This window comes from Lynx rufus, unplaced genomic scaffold (genome assembly GCF_022079265.1).
Source record: "Lynx rufus isolate CCGP_SWC_20201006 ecotype Redwood Valley unplaced genomic scaffold, mLynRuf1.p SCAF_10, whole genome shotgun sequence".
Taxonomy (NCBI): domain Eukaryota; kingdom Metazoa; phylum Chordata; class Mammalia; order Carnivora; family Felidae; genus Lynx; species Lynx rufus.
In genome coordinates, this window is record NW_025814824.1 from 31,781,153 (window position 1) to 31,801,825 (window position 20,673).

The 20,673-nt window shown below is 35.7% G+C and overlaps 1 protein-coding gene across 1 annotated transcript in view; it reads right to left on the minus strand.

Annotated features, from left to right (window-relative positions):
- The window catches only part of KIAA2026 (KIAA2026 ortholog), a 132,964-nt gene that overhangs the window by 96,852 nt on the left and 15,439 nt on the right, over positions 1-20,673 (minus strand). The window contains exon 2 of the mRNA XM_047103306.1: positions 15,203-15,403. Coding sequence (XP_046959262.1) covers positions 15,203-15,403 — 201 coding nt within the window. The remainder of the gene's footprint in view (positions 1-15,202; positions 15,404-20,673) is intronic.

Consider the following 20,673-nt stretch of genomic DNA (forward strand, 5'->3'; position numbering starts at 1 on the left):
CTGCCAACTGTGGGTATTGCCTGAAGGTACTCAAGGGCTGCTACTCACACTTCTGTTCCTTATAAATGGTACCTTTCAGGGAAGAATGATAGAGTATAAAAAGGCACGAGGAAGAAAAACAAAGTCCAGTGTGGTATACGCAAGCATACCACAGAATAGTTCCTTAGAATTAGAAGTGTGAGTCTCTTCTAATCCTCAGTAGAAATGGGGCCTGCCAAAGAACTATAGAGTTAATGTCTATAATTCAACAATTTTTGAAACCTTTGTCAAACATAACATAATTAAAAAAATATTTTAATACTGTATTCTGAAATGCTGGAGCAAACCACATTTTGCTGACAAGGACAGATAAAATTCACCAGATTTCAAGGTTATTCTCAATTTAAAAATTTGCTCAAAGGAGAATTCTACAATCAGATATAGTAGTGCACATTTCTAAAATGTCAGTTCAAAAAATTAAGCCTTCAGTGTTGGAGACATGCTAAAAAATTGTCTGAAGATAATTCTAAAAGCCATATTTGCTAAATAAAAAGAAAATAAAAGAAAAACAACAACACATGAACAGAAAAAGTGGTCCAAAATTTTTCTTTGACTGGACAAGTCTCATTTTTGATGTTGTTCTTTTTTGGCTTAGAGAGTGTTTACCTGTTACTGTGTGAAACAATAACAGAAGCTATGCCTAAAGTTATTTTGGTCATGTATAACTAAGGAACATTGCTAGTGAGTGAAAAGCTTTACAAAAAATAAATAATGTTTCAAAGTATCCTAACTTTACCAGTTTTATAAATGTTTATTGAATCTTTACCATGTGTAAGGATACAAAGAAATGAAAGCATGGGCTCCACTCTTAAAGAGATTACAATCTGGTAAAAGAAAAAATATATATATATATGTATGAGATTTAATCCAAAATAATCCATCAATTAAGGAAACAATATAATGTATGCAAATTGAAGGCATGAAAAAAGAAAGCAAGGCATTTGTTTACATTTTCTTTTTTTTTTTAATTTTTTTTAACGTTTATTTATTTTTGAGACAGAGAGAGACAGAGCATGAACGGGGGAGGGTCAGAGAGAGAGAGGGAGACACAGAATCTGAAACAGGCTCCAGGCTCTGAGCTGTCAGCACAGAGCCCGACGCGGGGCTTGAACTCACGAACCGCGATATCATGACCTGAGCCGAAGTCGGACGCTTAACTGACTAAGCCACCCAGGCGCCCCTGTTTACATTTTCTAAAATAGAAATAGTAATATTAGGTATTCAGTCAAGCTTTCTACTTAACTGCCAACAGAAGATCTCTTCTGGCTAAAGCAGAAAAGGAATTTATTTAAAGATTAGTAGGGAGTTTATGGAAGCCCTGTTAAGGGCCAGGAAGCCAAACATAGTAGGTATGAAAATAGGAATCCCAACCATACTTTGAGAGGTTCTCCAGGAAAAACTATGTTGCCACCACACCTTGATACCTCTGATACTAGGAACATAGAAAACCAGAAGCTCATACCACCATCTTTGCCAAAAGATAAACCCCTGCCCAAGACTGCCACCTCATGTTGCTCTCATGCAATTTTAAAGGTGACAGTATATGACTGGTCATATGCCTCTGTCTTGGCTGTGAGTGGGAATGAGAATATAAATTTTCTACCACCTATTTTGGGAAGCCAGGACTTGTAATATAAAAATCAACAAAAATGTAGGGAAGCTATCCAAAATGCTAGGTGGTCACAAATAATATCTATTGCATTAAGTCATTGTTATTTTACGGTGCAGAGAAATTGAAAATAAATCACTTAATAAGTGATAGTTTTTATTTCACAAAAATGTAGAAAATATTTTCAACTCCAGTGATTTCCAAATCAACAAAATACCATTGAGCTTATGTAAATATATGAAACAAAATTATAAGAAACATGCAAAATTATAAGAAACATAAGAAAAATGCACTGAGCTTATGTAAATATATGAAACAAAATTATAAAAAACATTATAAGAAAAATATATAAAAAAATGAGAAACTAGCTACTATTCTGGAATCCATATAGTTTTGCAAAAAAGAATGGTGAACAGGCCCAATATTTTTAATAGAGCTAAAATAGACTTTAACAACCCAAACTGCCACCTAATCATATGATTATATTGTAACAAATTAACAGAAATTTCCTTGAGGATAGGTAACTTTCAATTATAAACAATTTTGTTTTTAAAAAAAACCTATCTAAAACATATTGTATACTTTGCTACATAATAAATGAGATATATAAAATGTAATAAACTTCCCTTAACAGTTCAAGGTCACTGTTTATAAAACAGAATGCAGTGATCACGAGTGGCTTAAAGACTATTTCTGCAACTATAAATTAATCAGCCCTCTCACTCAACTTTCCCCAAATTTTGGGTTGTAGTGTTGTTGTCTCTTAAATCAACAGTGCCCCGTACACCAAGCAGCCCCAAGATTGCCTACTGTTCTGCAGCATTTATGTGAAGATGGACAAACTATTAAGCTTTACTGAACTTTTATTCCTTTCTGTTCAATACACACAATCTGTTGTCTCCTTTGCATTAGTTTCCAATGCTCTCCAAATAAATATAGTAGTAGAAGAATGCCAGGATTTTGGATTTTTGCAATGTGATTTAAGAAACCGTTATTTTAATAGCATGTACCATACAAAAATGGGAAACTAGCTACTATATAAAAATTAAAAGAAAGTGGAGACTCCCTTTCCTCAAGAGATCACAAAACAGACTTAACTATGAAATTTACAAGATTTTAAAAAATAATTTACTTTTATGTTTGTGTCTGCTCAGGTGATCAGCTAAAAATTATCAAATGCCCATAACTGAAATATTACAATATGAAAATATGCACTAGAATTGTTCAGCTTGCCGTCAATTTGAATTTCTGATAGAAATGTTGTTTTAACCTACTTAACAGTATGGAAAATTTATCTTCTCACTTCTTATGCCAAAAGTTTTAACAGAAAAAGTAGAAGGGAGGGGAAGGAGAGTGAGGAGAGGGAGGGGCGGGAAAGGAAGAGAAGAAGATGACAGACAATGAAGATGACAAAGATGAAGAAGACCAAGATGAAGACCAAGACAAAGATGAAGAAGACTAAGATGTCACCAATGCCTATGCCCAGAACTGAAGTATAACCACAGTAATCATGTGATCTTTGCACACTTCCCTATCTTCCAATATGACCCTTCCTTATAAGGATTTCAAAGTTCCTGTCTAGAACTGACTTTACAGTGCCTATATTCTCAGCTAGTCTCTGACCAACTCTTAACAAATATTACATAGAATTGAAATTGACAGAATGTAAGGTATCATGATAGATGGCAAGTTAAGTATACACAGGGAGGAAGTGTTTGTTTAGCACTCCCACCTATCATACCACATATTGCTGCCTAAATGTCACACTTTCCTTCTGAGGATTCCAAAGAAATCATGGGATAGGTTAAAAAGACACTTAAAAACCTGCCTGTCCCACTACCTATTTGGCACATTACAAATTTCAATATTTATGTTTAACTATAAAAAAAAAAGCATACTTATGTTAGAAAATTTAGAAATCACAGGTTGAAAGAAGTCCACCATTCATGTGTTTTTAGGTGAACTCTACATTTGGATGCACATAAAGTTAACAATCTCCTGGCACTGAAAAGAAGGAAAAAAGGCCACTGTAGCTAGGATAACAAGTATGAGGGAAAGAAAGATAGGAGATAGAGCAGTATGCTGAAACTTAAAGGTGAAAGAGAGCCTTATAAATAATATTAAGCCATTAAAGTTTTTGTGTGTACTTGCTTTGTTTGGGGAGGTCATAGGTAATGGGATAGGTAAGTGGCATCAACAAATTTGCATCTCAGAAAGTTCATTCTAGTTTTAATGTAAAAACAGCCTGGAATTAGGCAAGCATGGACACTGTTAAACCAACTAAGAGAAATTTATCATAGGCTTAAGTGAGAAATGAAGAAACTAGATGGAAGTAGAAAAATAGAGGAAAGTGGACAGATTCAAGAAAGATTTAAGAAATAAAACTGTCGAAGGAATTAAGGTGATGCAGAAGTAGGGGAAAGCTGGGCTTTCCTTGTCCCTCAAACACAGCTGTATTGAGGTCAGATCACTTGGAACACCCAGGAAATTGATCTGCAGACTGGCAGAAGGATCTCCATGGTTGGAGGAAGGCAGCATGGCAGGTACAAAGTATGTGGAAGTGAACTGGGGGAGCGAAAAATGGCAGTGCTGTGGAAGGGAGAGAACCCTTTCTGTGGAGAGACAAAAAAGAGAAAAGGAGGAGTTGAGAGAGTGCAGCACTGGATTTGCACAGGAAGAAAACCCATCTGGACAAACACAATGGAGAGCAAGAAGTACTGAATGTTGCAGGTTTTTTGTTTTTTGTTTTTTTGGAAACAGCGTTTAGAGCTCAAACTCTGAGGTTCTGGAAGTGTGCAACTTTCTCTGGAGCAGAGCTGTGGCAGAGACTCCTAGGAGAAGGAGGGAACTGGCCCCAGAGCACACAGTGTGGCATAGAGATCTCCCATGCACACTAGGAGAGTGCATTCCCCTGCCTGGTGTACTTTTGGAAGAGGGTATATTGCCTTTCCAAGGACAAAAGACCCTGTAAGCTCAGCAAAAGGCCTTTCATAGGCAGGGGACAGAGTTGCACCCAGAGAACATGTAAACTTTTTGCTGCTTTTAGTGGTGCTCTGCCATGGATTCCATGCAACACACAGAACTATTTTTCTGGGACAAAGGCCATCAGACACAGTGTGGAAAGGCTCTGCTCCTGAGGAGGGGGGTGGGTCGCTAAGTGCTAGGTTCTTTAAGATGTCAAGTTTTGAATCCCAGCAGTGCACCAAAGAAAGAACACAGGAGAGCTGTGGTGCAGAGAGAGCTGAACTGCCCTCATATTCTGTGAGGGCTGCCTGAATAGCTGGGGGTGTGAGATTCCTTGTCTGGGGACAAGAGATTTGGGTGGTGCCATTTCCTCCCCCCTCCCCCCAATACCAACACAATGGACTTTGCTGGGCAGCAAAGAGGCCCCCGGTACAGGTGGGGCCCACTTACACCAAACCCTGTCCCCCTATGCTTGGCAAATGCTTATTAACCAGGGCAAGATTGACTGTGAGCCAAGGCAGCCGGCCTTTCCTCCAGAAGACCAGCACAACCAGCACCCATCATGTACCAAGTATACTGAAAATCCAGTGCTTCAAAATTATACCTGCAGTCCTGGTGGAACTAGGACTAGGCTTACTTTTTTTTCTTCTTTTTCTTTCTTCTTCATTTTTTCTTTTGGAATCAGTCTCACAGTTTCTTGTTTGTTTGTTTGTTTTCATTTCCTTTTCTATTTTTGGATCAGGCTTCTTTATTCTTTTCTTTTTTCTTCTATTTTTATTTTCTTCTTGTTTTCCCTTTCTGTTTCTTTGGAATCAGCCTTTTAGTTTTTTATTCTCTGGGGTTCCCTCCCCCTTTTTCCCAGGCTTATTTTAACAAACAAATCAAAGCACACCTAGTTAAAGGTCCAAACACTCCCCATTGCAAGCAAGGAGGGGCTCCAGAGAGGACTGACCAGTGGGAAAGAGCAGTCAAAACACAACAGCAGAGTGCACGCAGCATACACCAGAAACACTTCCTCAAGTGCCAGGCCCTAGACAGTATATGACTTCTTTTAAATATAGCATTACTTTTAGGTGTAGGAAATGCAACAAACTTTTAAAACATGCAAAAGACAGAAACTTAGCCAAAATGACAAGAGAGAGGAATTTTCCCCAAAAGAAAAGTCAAGAAGAAATCAAAGCCAGGGGCTTGCTCAAAAGAGATATAAGCAATATATCTGAACAAGAATTTAGTACAAGTCATAAGACTACTAGCTGGGCTTGAAAAAAAGCATAGAAGATACCAGAGAAACCCTTGCTACAGAGATCAAAGACCTAAAAAGTAGTCAGGCTGAAATAAAAAAATACTGTAACTGAGATGCAAAACTGACTGGATAGAGTCATAACAAGGATTGAAGAAGCAGAGGAGAGAATAGGTGATATAGAAGATAAAATTATGGAAAATAATGAAGCTTAAGAGGGAAAGTAAACTATTAGATCACAAGGGAAGACTTAGAGAACTTAGTGATGTCATAAAATGGAACAATATCCATATAACAGGAGTCCAAGAAGAAGAAGAAGAAGAAGAACAGGAAAAGGGGCAGAAGTTTTCTTTCAACAAATTATAGCTGAGAACTCCCCTAATCTGGGGAAGGAAAAAGGCATTCAAGTCCAAGAGGCACAGAGAACTCCCCTCAAAATCAACAAGAACAGGTCAATACCATGACATACTGTAGTGAAAACTGCAAAATACAAAGGTAAAGAAAGAAATCTGAAAGCAGCTAGGGACAAAATGTCCTTAACTTACGAGGGTAGACACATGGGTTAGCAACAGATCTGTCCACTGAAATTTGGCAGGCCAGAAGGGAGTGGCAGGATATATTCAACGTACTGAATGGGTAAAACATGCACCCAACAATTCTTTATTCAGCAAGACTTCATTGCGAATAGAAAGAGACAAAGGGTTTCCCCAACAAACAAAAACTAAAGGAGTCTGTGACTGCTAAACCAGCCCTGCATGAAATTTTAAGGGGTACTCTGAGCAGAGAATGAATGAATGAATGAATGAATATTTAAAAATAAATAAATAAAAAGACCAAAGCAGCAAAGACTACCAAGGACCAGAGAACATCACCAGAAACACCAACTCTACAGGTAACACAATGGCACTAACTTTTTATTTTTCAATAATCACTCTGAATGTAAATGGACTAAAATGCTTCAATCAAAAAGACACAGGGTATCAGAAAAAAATAATAAAATAAAACTCATGTATATGCTGCCTACAAGAGATATCTACACCTGAAGACATGTGCTGACTGAAAGTGAGGGGATAGAGAACCAACTATCATGCTAACGGATGTCAAAAGAAAGCCAGAGTTGCTATACTTATATCAGACAAACTAGATTTTAAAACAAAGACTGTAACAAGAGAAGAAGGGCATTATATCATCATTAGGGGTCTTTTCACCAAGAAAATCTAGCAATTGTAAATATTTATGTCCTCAACTTGGACAAAACCAAATATATAAATCAGTTAATCACAAACATAAAGGAATTCATCGATAATAATACAGTAATAGTAGGGAACTTTACTCCTCCACATACAGCAATGGACAGATCATCTAAGCAGAAAATCAACAAGGAAACAATGGCTTTCAATGACACACTGGACCAGCTGAACTTAACAGATATATTCAGAGCATTTCATCTTAAAGCAGCAGAATACACATTGTTCTGGAGTGTATATACAACATTCTACAGAACAGATCACATACTGAGTCACAAATCAGCCCTCAACAGGTACAAAAAGATCAAGATCATACCATACATGTTTTCCGATTACAACACTATGAAACTTGAAGTCAACCACAAGAAAAAATTTGGAAAGTCCTCAAATATATGGAGGCTAAAGAACATCGTACTAAAAAATAAATAGGTTAACCAGGCAATTAAAGAAGAAATTAAAAAATACATGGAAGCCAATGAAAATGAAAACATGACAGTCCAAACCTTTTGGAACGCAGCAAAGACAATCCTAAGAGCAAAGTATATTGCAATTAAAGCCTATCTCAAGAAGCAAGAAAGGTCCTAAATGCACAACCTAGCCTTACACCTAAAGGAACTAGAAAAGGAACAGCAAATAAAGCTTTAGCCAGCAGAAGAAGGGAAATAATAAGGATTAGAGAAGAAATAAACAATATAGAAACAAACAAACAAAACAATACAACAGGTCAATGAAACTAAAGGCTAGTTCTTGGAAATAAAATTGATAACCCCTAGCCAGGCTTATCAAAAAGAAAAAAGAAAGGATCCAAATAGATACAATCACAAACAAAAGAGGAGATTTTGCAAACAACACCACAGAAATACAATTATAAAAGAATACTATGAAAAATTATATGCCAAGAAACTGAGCAATCAGGAAGAAATGGACAAATTCCTAAAAACCCATAAACTACCAGGACGCCTAGATGGCTCAGTTGGTTAACCAAGAGTCTGTGCTGACAGTACAGAGCCTGCTTGAAATTCTCTCTCCTCTTTCTGCCCTTCCCCCACTTACACTCTTGCACTCTCTCTCTCTCAAAATAAATAAATAAACTTGCAAGAAAAAGAAAAGAAACCCACAAACTACGAAAACTGAAACAGTAAGAAATAGAAAATTTGAACAGACCCATAACCAGGAAAGAAATTGAATCAGTAATCAAAAAATCTCCCAAGAAACAAGAGTCCTGGGCCGGATGGCTTCCCAGGGGAATTCTACCAGTCATTTAAAGAAGAGTTCATACATAGTCTTCTCAAACTGTCCCCAAAAAAGTAAATGGAAGGAAATCTTCCAAACTTAATCTATGAAGCCAGCATTACCTTGATTCCAAAACCAGCTAAAGATCCCTCTAAAAAGGACAATTACACACTAATATCCCTGATGAACCTAGATGCAAAAAATTCTCAACAAGATACCAGCAAAGAGAATTCAACATTACATTAAAAAAAGTATTCACTATGATCAAATGGGATTTACTCCTGGGCTGCAGGGCTGGTTCAATATTTGCAAAACAATCACAGTGATACACCACATTAATAAAAGAAAGGATTAGGGGCACCTAGGTGGCTCAGTTGGTTGAGCATCCAACCTCAGCTCAGGTCATGATCTCACGGTCCGTGGGTTCGAGCCCCACGTCGGGCTCTGTGCTGACAGCTTGAAGCCTGGAGCCCGCTTCAGAATCTATGTCTCCCTCTCTCTCTCTGCCTCTCCCACACTCACACTCTCTCAAAAATGAATAAACATTAAAAAAAGAAAGAAAGAAAGGATTAGAACCATATAATTCTCTCAGTAGATGCAGAAAAAACATTGGACAAAATACAGCATCCATTCTTGATTTAAAAAAAACCTCAACAGGGGCGCCTGGGTGGCTCAGTCGGTTAAGCATCCGACTTCGGCTCAAGTCATGATCTCACAGTCCGTGAGTTTGAGCCCCGCGTCGGGCTCTGTGCTGACAGCTCAGAGCCTGCAGCCTGCTTCGGATTCTGTGTCTCCCTTTTTCTAACCCTCCCCCGTTCATGCTCTCTCTCCGTCTCAAAAATAAATAAACATTAAAAAAAATTAAAAATAAAATTTAAAAAACCTCAACAAAGTACAGATAGATGGAACATACCTCAACATCATAAAGGCCATATGTGTGAAAGACGCACAGCTAATCTCATCCTCAATGTGGAAAAACTGAGAGCCTTTCCCCTACAGTCAGGAACAAGATATGAATGCCCACTCTCACCATTACTACTTAATATAGCACTGAAAGTCTTAGACTCAGCAATCAAATAGCAAAAACAAATAAAAGGCATAGAAATTGCCAAGGAAGAAGTCAAACTTTCACTATTTGCAGATGCTATGATACTCTATGTAGCAAACCCAAAAGACTCCACGAAAAAATTGCTAGAACTAATACATGAATTCAGCAAAGTCGTGGGATATAAAATCAACATGCAGAAATCTTGCATTTCTATATACCAATAGCAAAGCAGCAGAAATCAAGGAACTGGTCCCATTTACAACTGCACCAAAAACAATAAGATACTTAAGAATAAACTTAACTACAGAGGTAAAAGATCTATACTCTTTAAACTATGGAACACTTATGAAAGATATTGAAGAAGACACAAAGAAATGGAAAAACATTCCATGTTCACTGACTGGAAGAAAAAACACTGTTAAAATATCTATACTACCCAAAGCAATCTATACATTTAATGCAATCCCTATCAAAATACCACCAGCATCCTTCACAGAGCTAGATCAAACAATCCTAAAATTTATATGGAACCAAAAAAGACCCAAATAGCCAAAGCAATCTTGAAAAATGAAAATAAAACTGGAGGCATCAGGATTCTGAATTTCACACTATTTTACAAAGCTGTAGTCACCAAGACAGTATGATACTGGCACAAAAACAAACACATAGATCAGTAGAAGAGAATAGAAAACACAGAAATGGACCCTCAACTATATGGTCAATTCATCTTTGAAAAAGCAGGGAAAAAAAACCAATAGAAAAAAGTCTCTTCAATAAATGGTGCTGGGAAAACTGGATGGTGACATGCAGAAGAATAAAACTGGACCACTTTCTTATACCACACGCAAAAATAAATTCAAAATGGATGAAAGCCTCAAATGTTAGACAGGAAACTATCAAAATCCTACAGAAGAACACAGGCAGCAACTTCTCTGACCTTGGCTGGAGCAACTTCTTACCAGACATGTAGCCGAGAGGCCAGGGAAAGAAAAGCAAACATGAACTATTGGGACCTCATCAAGATAAAAAGCTTCTGCACTGCAAAGAAAACAACAAAACTAAAATGCAGCCTACAGAGTGGGAGAAGACATATGCAAATGACATATCCAATAAAGGGTTAGTATCCAAAATCTATAAAGAACTTATCAAACTCAACACCCACAAAACAAACAACCCAATTAAGAAGTGGGCAGAAGACATGAATAGACACTTTTCCAAAGAAGACATCCAGATGGCCAACCGACACATGAAAAAATGTTCAACATCACTCATCATCAGGGAAATACAAATCAAAACAAAAATAAGATAACACTCAACTGTTAGAAGGCTTAAAATTAACAAGACAAGAAACAACATGTGTTGGCAAGGATGCAGAGAAAGGAGAACCCTTTTGCACGGCTGGTGGGAATGCAAACTGGTGCAGCCACTCTGGAGAACGGTATGGAGGTTCCTCAAAAACCTGAAAACAGAACCATCCTATGATCCAGCAATTACACTATTAGGCATTTACCCGAAGGTTACAAAAATACAAATTTGAAGGGGTACATGCACCCCAATGTTTATAAGCAGCATTATCAATAATAAATAACTACCAAGTATGGAAAGAGCCCAAATGTCTATCAACTGATGAATGGATAAAGAAGATGTGGGATATACAGACAATGGAATATTATTCAGACATCAAAGAAAGAAAGAAAGAAAGAAAGAAAGAAAGAAAGAAAGAAAGAAATCTTGCCATTTGCAATGACATGGATGGAGCTAGAGAATATTGTGCTAAGTGAAATAAGTCAGTCTGAGAAAGACAAATACCATATCATCTCACTCATATGTGGAATTTAAGAAATAAAACAAATGAACAAAGGGAAAAGAAAGAGACAAATCAAGAAAGAGACTCTTAATTATGGAGAACAGGGGAGCCTGGGTGGCTCAGTTGGTTAAGTGTCCGACTTTGGCTCAGGTCAGGATCTCATGGTTTGTGAGTTCGAGCCCCGCATCAGGCTCTGTGCTGACAGCTCTGTGTCTCCCTCTCTCTCTGCTCCTCCCCCACTCATGCTCTGTCTCCCTCTCTCTCTCAAAAGTAAACATTAAAAAAATAAAAAAAAAATTTTTTAAATTATGGAGAACAAACTGATGGTTACTAGAAGGGAAGTGCAGTGTAGGATGGGTTAAATAGGTGATGAAGATTAAGGAATGCTGAGCACCTGGTGATGTATGGAAGTGTTGAATCACTACATTGTACACTTGAAACTAATATTACACTGTAGGTTAACTAACTGGAATTTAAATTAAAACTCAAGAAAAAATTACATATAGTTATGTCAGACTTTAAGTACTGATAGGGGAGAAAAAAAATGAAGTCAATGTAGATCTTTCTCCTTCAAAATGAAAGGAAAACTAAAAACTGTTTTCACACCAAAAAATTAAAGTTCATTGGCAGACCTACATTATGAGTAATGATAAAGAAAGTTGTTTAGGCAGTAGAAAAATGACACCAGATGGCATCATGGATCAATACAAAGGAAGGCAGATTGTTGGGAAGAGTATACGTATGGATAAATTTAAAATGCGTTTTCCCCCTCATTCTTAAAGTTCTTCAACAAGTAACTGTTTGAAGAACATACAATAATGGAGCATTGGGGTTTACAATACATTGTAGAAGTAAATGACAACAACAGCACAAAGTATGAGAAGAGGTAAATAGTAGTATACTGTAAAGTAGTATAACATTTGAAGTTAAATGGGATAAATAGCCTAGAGAAGCCACTAAAAAAAAAAAAAAAAAAAAAAAATTCAAACAATGATGGCTCAAAAGCCAACAGTGGAGATACATGCAATGTTAAACAGTGTCAGAAATATTATCAGGGATAAAAAGAGATACTCATAGTAATAAGGACACCAACCCATCAAAAAACCCTAAGCATCAAAATCTTTCAGAACTTAGAGTACAGACAAAAGGCCCTATACTAAAATCAATTGTGTATCTCTACAAAACTCTATACAAAATATCTATACAAAATTGTGTTTCTATATAAAAACTAATACATTGACTTTAAAAAATGATTTACAATCTCATTAAAAACATGAAAATATGTATGGATAAAGTTAACCAAATATATGGAAAATGTAAACAATTTAAAATTACAAAATAGCACTGAAAGAAATTTACAATTATCTGGAAACTGACTGATAAATTCCATGCAATCTCAATCAAAATTTCCTCAGGCTGTTTTTTTGTAGGAGCTTACAATATGATATGAATCACATAGAAATAAATGCAAAGATCCTAGAATAACCTAACAATTTTGAAAACAAAAAACAAAGACTCATATTACCAAATTTCAAGGCTTACTATAAAAGCTATAGCAATCAAGTCAATATATTATTAGCCTAAGAACAGACCTATAGATAAATGAAATAATATAAAGTCCACAAAGACTCACAAATATATGTTCATCTGATTTTCAACTAAAATGCAAATCTAATTTATAATCTAAGAACAGTTTTTTCAACAAATGATTCTGGGACAATAGACTATCCATATGGGAAAAATAATAAACTTTTATCCTTACTTCAAACCACACATAAAAATTAAGTTAAAAAAAATTAAGTTCAAATGAATCACAAACCTAACCATAAAATAAAAATTTAGAAATTTCTGGGAAAAAAGGGAGAAAATTCATAATCTTGGGTAAGCTAAGATTTCTTAAGTCCTAAAAAGCACAAAACATCAAAAAAAAAAAAAAAAGAACAAACCCAAAGTTAAAATTTTCTTTTTCTTAAAATTAAACACTGAAAATGAAAGGCCATAGACAGAAAATATCTGCAATACATATATATCTGACAAAGTACTTGTATTCATAATATACAAAAGAATTATTAAAATTCAATAATAAAAGGCATGAGAATGACAAGAGCAGTTTCTTCTGGGGACAAAGAGAAAATACAGGGGATCAATTTTATCTACGTTAATTTCTTTAAAAACTGCTAAGTAGTGGGTACATAGGTCTTTATTATAATTTTATTTATTCTTTGCTTCATCTTTAAAATATTTACAACTTAAAAATCAAAAGTTAACACTACACCCAAAGAAAAACTTTAATTCATATTACTCTATGAAACTATCATAGTCACTAAGACATTTAATACATAATTTAATACATTTAATTACTGTATTAAAATATAAAATATAAATATAAAATATAAAAAATATAAAATATAAAAAATAAGACATTTAATACATAAACATAATACATAAACACTAAGACATTTAATACATAAACACATGTAAAATCGGAGGAAGCAAAAAGATTCAGTTATATTTCTAGTTTTTTACTAGTCATTCCTACTTGAATGATTAAATGTTTCTCTTATCACTTCAAACAACTAACTAAAAAGAATTTACTGATCTTTCCCCATACGATGGACTTAGACTCTTCTGTTTTCTTTGTTCATTCCATCATTTTACAAGTCATAAATCAGCATACTGTTTAGGGGCACAACCTTCAGGGCCAAACTGCCTGGGTTCAAATACTGACTACCACTCAAAAACTGCCTAACCTTGAGCAAGTTAATTAATCTCTCTGTGCTTCAGGACAAATGTTAAATACATGTAAGATGCCTAGAGCTAAACCTGGCAAATAATCATATTCAATAAATGATTACCATTCTTTTTTCTCCTTCGTAACTGCTCAATCACCATGATTATAACTGTGTCCTGACTTATCTTTGTCTTTTTTTAATCTTTGTTCCCCCTTAGTATCAAGGAAGGTATTAAGTAAGTCTTGTTACTTGTTCCCATAACAATCTGACCTCTCTCTCCCTATTTCTGGTCATCAGTAGTGGAGATCTAGACTACTACAGCTTTCTTCCTACAAGCCTTCCTCTCCATTTTCTCTCCATTCCAATCTATTATACTCTATTGTGGGATTAATCTTTATCCCTTTCCATAAAATCCCCTTTCTTATAGCAAGAGTAGTTCTATGAGGTTTTGTAGAAGGAAAAAAAAGCATTTCACAGTGGGTTCTGAATTAATCACTAGAATAAAAAGTATGGTAGAAGAAAGTCTCAAAGTTGAGTTTTAATCACACAGTTATCAAAGCAAGCTAAATTTATTACTATGAAAGTAGCAACAACATATTATAAATTGCTTTTGAGTAAGCATTAGCAGTTCCCTATTATATCAGCAATCATTCCTACCATAGTTTGAGTCTGAGATTTGATTTAGTATAAAAATCACCAGTCTTTTCTGAGTAATCACTCACCTCTCTGGGCCCTTGTCTCTTTGTTATAAATAAAATGTTATATAAATGCCATTAGTCCATGCTCCCAGATCCTAGAAGGTAACACTAACTAAGCACAACATTCTTTCTTGATGAGCCCAGAGTAAGCTGAGTATCCAGAAAATTAATACCAATGGAGAAACTAGCAGAGGTAAACCTATGTGTCATTTTGAACTACATAATCTTTGTAATTTATTTTAATTTTAAATGTATGTGAAACTATTCTAAGGCTATACAAATCTATATAAAACTCTCTTAATTTAAAATTTGATAATACATCTATTTCCATTTATAATTCTAGAAATCTAGAAGGCATTCTGAAATCTTCTGTCAAAATTATTTTTTATAGTTTCAAAGTAATTTGGATTAAAATTTAAAATTATATTTTTAAACAAATTTCACTGCGATTATTTCATTATGAATTTATACACTTGGTGACCATGTATTTTGCATCACTACTAAAATGGGCCCAAATTGACATGGGCACACAAGTTATATAAGCTCCTAGAAATTTAAACATGAAACTTTTTTTTTAACATTTACCTTTTTTCTTCTTTTGCTCTCAGCTGTTCTTCCTGTCTCAAAACTTGAACCATTATTGACTCAAAAACTCCACTTGTCAAGCCTGCCAAACTTCGTGGTGTTGACCGACGCCTTGTTGAGGTACATGCAGTTCCCTTCTCATCCTCCAGTCCATAATAGCCTCTAGATGTGACTGCTATCGTTGTCTTTTCTCTCAGGTGCCTTGGAGAAGAATAAGTCAATTCATAAGGTTAAACCTTCTGGGTAAGCAATAAACCCACTTAGCCAGCATCTTAAGAATAATCCCTTTTGCTAATTATATAAAAAGTATATAGTTAAACCTTACTTAACTAAGCTCCAGATTTTTTTTTTTTTGATGTTCATTTTTGAGAGAAAGAGAGAGAGCAAGCACACAGGGGGAGGACAGATAGAGGGAGACAGAGGATCTGAAGTGGGTTCTCTGAAAGCAGAAAGCCCAATATGGGGCTGGAACTCAAGAGCCACAAGATCATGACCTCAGCCAAAGCCAGATGCTTAACTGACTGAGCCACCCAGGTGCCCCTATGCTCCAGATTTTTATTCACCCTACGTTAATTTCTAGTTTTCCTTACCCATATCATAAAATCACTCTGAGTGATAGTCCCTTCCCTACATTTAAGAAATATATAAATCTTGGGTCGCCTGGGTGGCTCAGTTGGTTAGGCGTCCGACTTCAGCTCAGGTCATGATCTTGTGGTCAGCAGGCTCGAGCCCCACGTTGGGCTCTGTGCTGGCAGCTCAGAGCCTGGGGCCTGCTTCAGATTCTGTGTCTCCCTCTCTCTCTGCCCCTCCCCCACTTATGCTCTGTCTCTCTCCCTCTCTCAAAAATAAATAAACATTAAAAAAATTTAAAAAAAGAAATATATAAATCTTTAGCACTAAAATTAAGCATTAAAACACTATCTCTTTAATGGAAAAAAAGTTTATTGTTTGCAAAATTAAATGCAGCTCATCTTTACATTTCTTCATGTATTTCATACTACTTATCATTGGTATAGGAGAATAAACGATACTACAAAAACATTTTGAGGGAGTAAATTCATGGTACATAAACACTTTGAAGAAATTCTAAACAAATGAAGTATTACAACATATAAGTGCAAATTCAGAAAACTGACTAACCTATAATAAGAATCTAGGAATTAAGATTACCTCTTCAATGTCACCACAAATGTCTCTCTACTCTATAATGTTCTATTAATATTAGACTAGGACTTGAAAATACTGCTGAAAAAGTTTCTCAGGAGTTTAATTATCCATATATCCCCTTAATGAATTTGAAATAACTGATTAAAATAATGTATAATGGAAGGGATGCCTGGGTAGCTCAGTCGTTTAAGCATTCAACTCATGATTTTGGCTCAGGCCATGATCTCACGATTGTGAGATCAAGCCCCACAACAGGCTCTGCGCTGAGTGTACAGTATGCCTGGAGTCTCTCTGTCCCTCTCTCTCTCTCTCTCTGCTCTTTTCCTGCTGGTGAGCACACGCATACTCATTCTCTCTCTCTCAAAATAAGTAAATAAACATAAAAAAAATTTACACTGGGGAAAAAAACATTAATCTTATCAAGTTTTAAAGTTTAAATTAAAACCTGACTTCTGAACTTTTATCTGTAAAAGGGAGAATTACAAAAAGCATCAGGGAAAATACCTACTCTTCTACCTTGCAAAATATTCCAGAGCCTCTGAAGGTTTTGTACATGGTGTTGTTTCTACAATGGCAAAATCAAGTCAATACCCCAGGTAAGCATTCAACACGCTCGATAAGAATCTATGTAAATTAAAAGTTGACCCTGTAATCAAATTTTCCTGCTTTCCTACAAGCTTTTCTTAAAATAGGGTAAGGTTCAACAAAACAAACCTTAGTGGCATGAAATACAATCAAATGCCTGTCCATCTTGGACTTTGTTCACAGTGGTTTATTACTTTAAATTAGAAGAACTTTTATAACAATCTTAGTCTCAGGCCATCTAGATCCCATGAATGGTACAACTACAAGGTTCTATTGAACTATGGCACTGTTATGTATTTTCTTTGTTATAGGGGATAATAATGTAACTGATTTAGCTTTAAGTAGGTCATGAACTTTTAAATTAGTTTTCAACTAATCCTGAAGAATTTGGGCTAATGTAGCCACACTGTTTCAGGCTGTGATTATTTTATGCACAATAGCGTAGATCTGTATGATGGCTAATTGGGCTGGGAATAAGGAATGTGGACCAAAAGCTAATAAACTGACTGGTGATAAAAGTAATTTTAATTACTTCCTCATCAATACTAATGGAAGAGAACATTAATGCACTGAAACATGAGTTCTCAGAGGTCACAGTATATGCAGAGAGTTGAGGGAAATAGTAAGACACACAGCTAAATTGTTAGGTAAACAAGTCAGCAACCAAATTTTACCCTTTAACTTCAAGTAGAGAAGTCCTACAAGTAGAAAAGATGAAGTTATATAAACTACTTTTTAAACAGTATTTTTTCAGAAATTATCCTTTAGAGAAATATTCAAAGAGAAATTAATATCCTTTACTACTCATCAGAAATAAAAATGGATATGCTTTGATAGTTATCATTCATAATTAAAATACAAGAAGGAAAACTGTAATGTACCTTTTATATCAACATGTAAAGATTAAAAAGACATATTCCTCAGTGTTGGGGAGAATCTAAGAAAAGAATAATTCTATACAATATTGGATGTGTAAAATGGGCACACCATTTTTATAAGTCAATTTGGTAAGAATCATTAAAATTTAACGTGCACATATCCTTTGACCCTTCATGCTCCTAGAAATTTACCCTACAGGCGTATCTCCACAACTGTGAGCAATAATACACACACACACACACACACACACACACGCACACACACACACGTTTGCACAGAGTACTTTTAAAAAGAATAACCCCAAGGCCCCTGGGTGGTTCAGTAAGTTAAGCGACTAACTCTTGGTTTCAGCTCAGATCATGATCTCATGGTTTGTGAGTTCAAGCCCTGTGTCAGTCTCTGCAGCTGGCAGCACAGAGCCTGCTTGGGATTATCTCTCTCCCTCTCTCTTTGCCCCTCCCCTGCTCATGCTGTCTCTGTCTCTCTCAAAATAAATAGGTAAACTTAAATAAAAAAGTAAAAAGAATAACCGGTAAACATAAATGTCCTTCTATACAACATGGATTAAATAATGTGTACCATAACATGGAATAACATCCATCCATCAAAAGGAGTAAGGAAGTCTGTATGTACTCACTATAAAAGATGTCTACATTACATTGCTGAATGTGAAAAAAATTCTGAATATATCTTTTAAGCCAAAAGCAATCATATATAAATGAGTATATGTAAACATATATATGGCACCAAGTAGCATGTGTGTTTGTATACAAGTTCAAAGTCTCATCTGACTACTGCAATCTCTTTGTGACAGGCACCCTGGCTTCTACTCTGATCTCTTTACAGTCTATTCTTCATGCAGCAACCCAGGTCATCCTTTCGAAAGGTAATCAGATCATGTCATCCCCCTGCTCTGTCTCCTCCAACGCCTTTCAGTTACACTTAAAATAAAAACCAAAATTCTGATGGCCTATAAGACCAGTGTGATATGACCCTTATCAACCACTCCAAACCTCATTTTATACCATTTTGCTCATTGCTCTTTGTGTTCTGGCCACAAATGTCTCTGTTATTCTTAGTCACACCAATATCAGCTTTGCCTTTGATCAAGCTCATCCTCACTTCAGGCACTCTTCCCCCAGGTATCTGTATGGCTAGGCATTATCACTTTATCCTAATGTCTGTTCAACAGCAGTTGAGAGGACTTCCTGAGAGGACTTCCCTGACCATCATAACTGGTAAAGGATCCCTTGTTACTCTGTTCCCTTACCCATTTCTTTTCCTTCCTGTTTACCACGACATTATATTGTATAATTACCTATTTATTTGGTAATTTTTCAACTCACCAGAATAAAAGCTCCAGGAGAATAAGGATTTTGTTTTTTTAATGGATGTAACTTTAGAGCCCCCCCCCCCCCACACACACACACACACACACACAAAGATATATGGAAGGATACAAGCCAAGCTATTTTTCATTTTAAATTTACAGACATAATTCAAGTTGAAAAATTGCAGCCATCTATTTTCTCCAGAGTGAAATACCTATCAAACAATTGTTACTAACTACTTGGGTTTCATTTATCAGAGAATAAAATGCAGTAAGACAAAAATAAATCTTACCTCCAAATAAGAATTGTCAGACAACCAATCAACAATCAAATCATACACTAAAATAACTCTCCCTTTCCAAAATTCAAGCTTTTGTACTATTAGGCAAATTAGTTTATGAAATCACTCTGGCAATAGTTTGAAAATAACAGATTGCTAACTATAAGCAAAAGCTAAGCAATAATTATAGTGGACTCATTGAGTTTTAGTTACCCTTTGTTTTTGTTTTTGTTTTTTTTTTCACATAAAGCATCAAAGGTCTTTTCTGTGTTGTTAACACATTCCAAATTTCAGAATTCAGAGGCTTAATTCTGTTTCAAATTATTCAAGTTAAGTATTAATAAAGAAGTAAATTGCTATTTAAGCTTTACTTATGGTTAATACATGCACTAACACTGCCCACCCCAAAAAAACAGATGTTTGAAAAAGTTTCCCTTATTATGTGATTTTCGTTGTTGCTATCAAAACAAAGAAATGTGTCACCTATAAAAACTCTATCTGTACAACTAAAACTTGGAAACAAAATTATCTAATCTGTTTAAAAATATTCTAAATAAAGAGTTTCAGTCAAAATTTTTAAATGCGACTACAGCCCTCAGAGTGCTAGCCAGGTAATACTAAAACGGATGTAATGTTTAATGAAAAGACTATTCACAAATGCGTAGCCAACGTTAAGGGAAATTAGTAAGGGATGGTGAAGCACTCTTGGGCTAGCTAGGGAGCTATCAATCACTCTGGACCCAAAAGGGGAAAAAGATGGGATCATTACTAGAACAAAGGAAGCTATAATTACAGAAGAGGGCCACAGAATGATGGAGCACAGTTACTGATGACATATAGCCCAGCAAAGCGAAAGCCATTAGGCTATCCTGACCTCTCTCCAGTCCTCCTGTCAGTGCCTCCCATTGACTGAACCCAATCAAAAGCCAGAACACAAGGCAGACCAGTTGATGCAGTCCTTAGAAATCAGCCTCCTGGGACACAGCACAGTGCACAAAAGTGGAGAATAGATTTGGATGGGCAAATGAAAATTATCCATCAAAGTAGAACCGTAGTATTATTAGACTTCAAGAACAACTATTTGAAATTAGGGAAGACAAAACTCTCATTGGTTTATTTCAACAAAAACTTTTGCCTGTCTAATATAGTCAGCCCAGCTTACAATGCCATTCCATCTGGATGTATGCATCTTTATGAGCTCTGAACTACAAAAGTCATTAAAGCCAAGT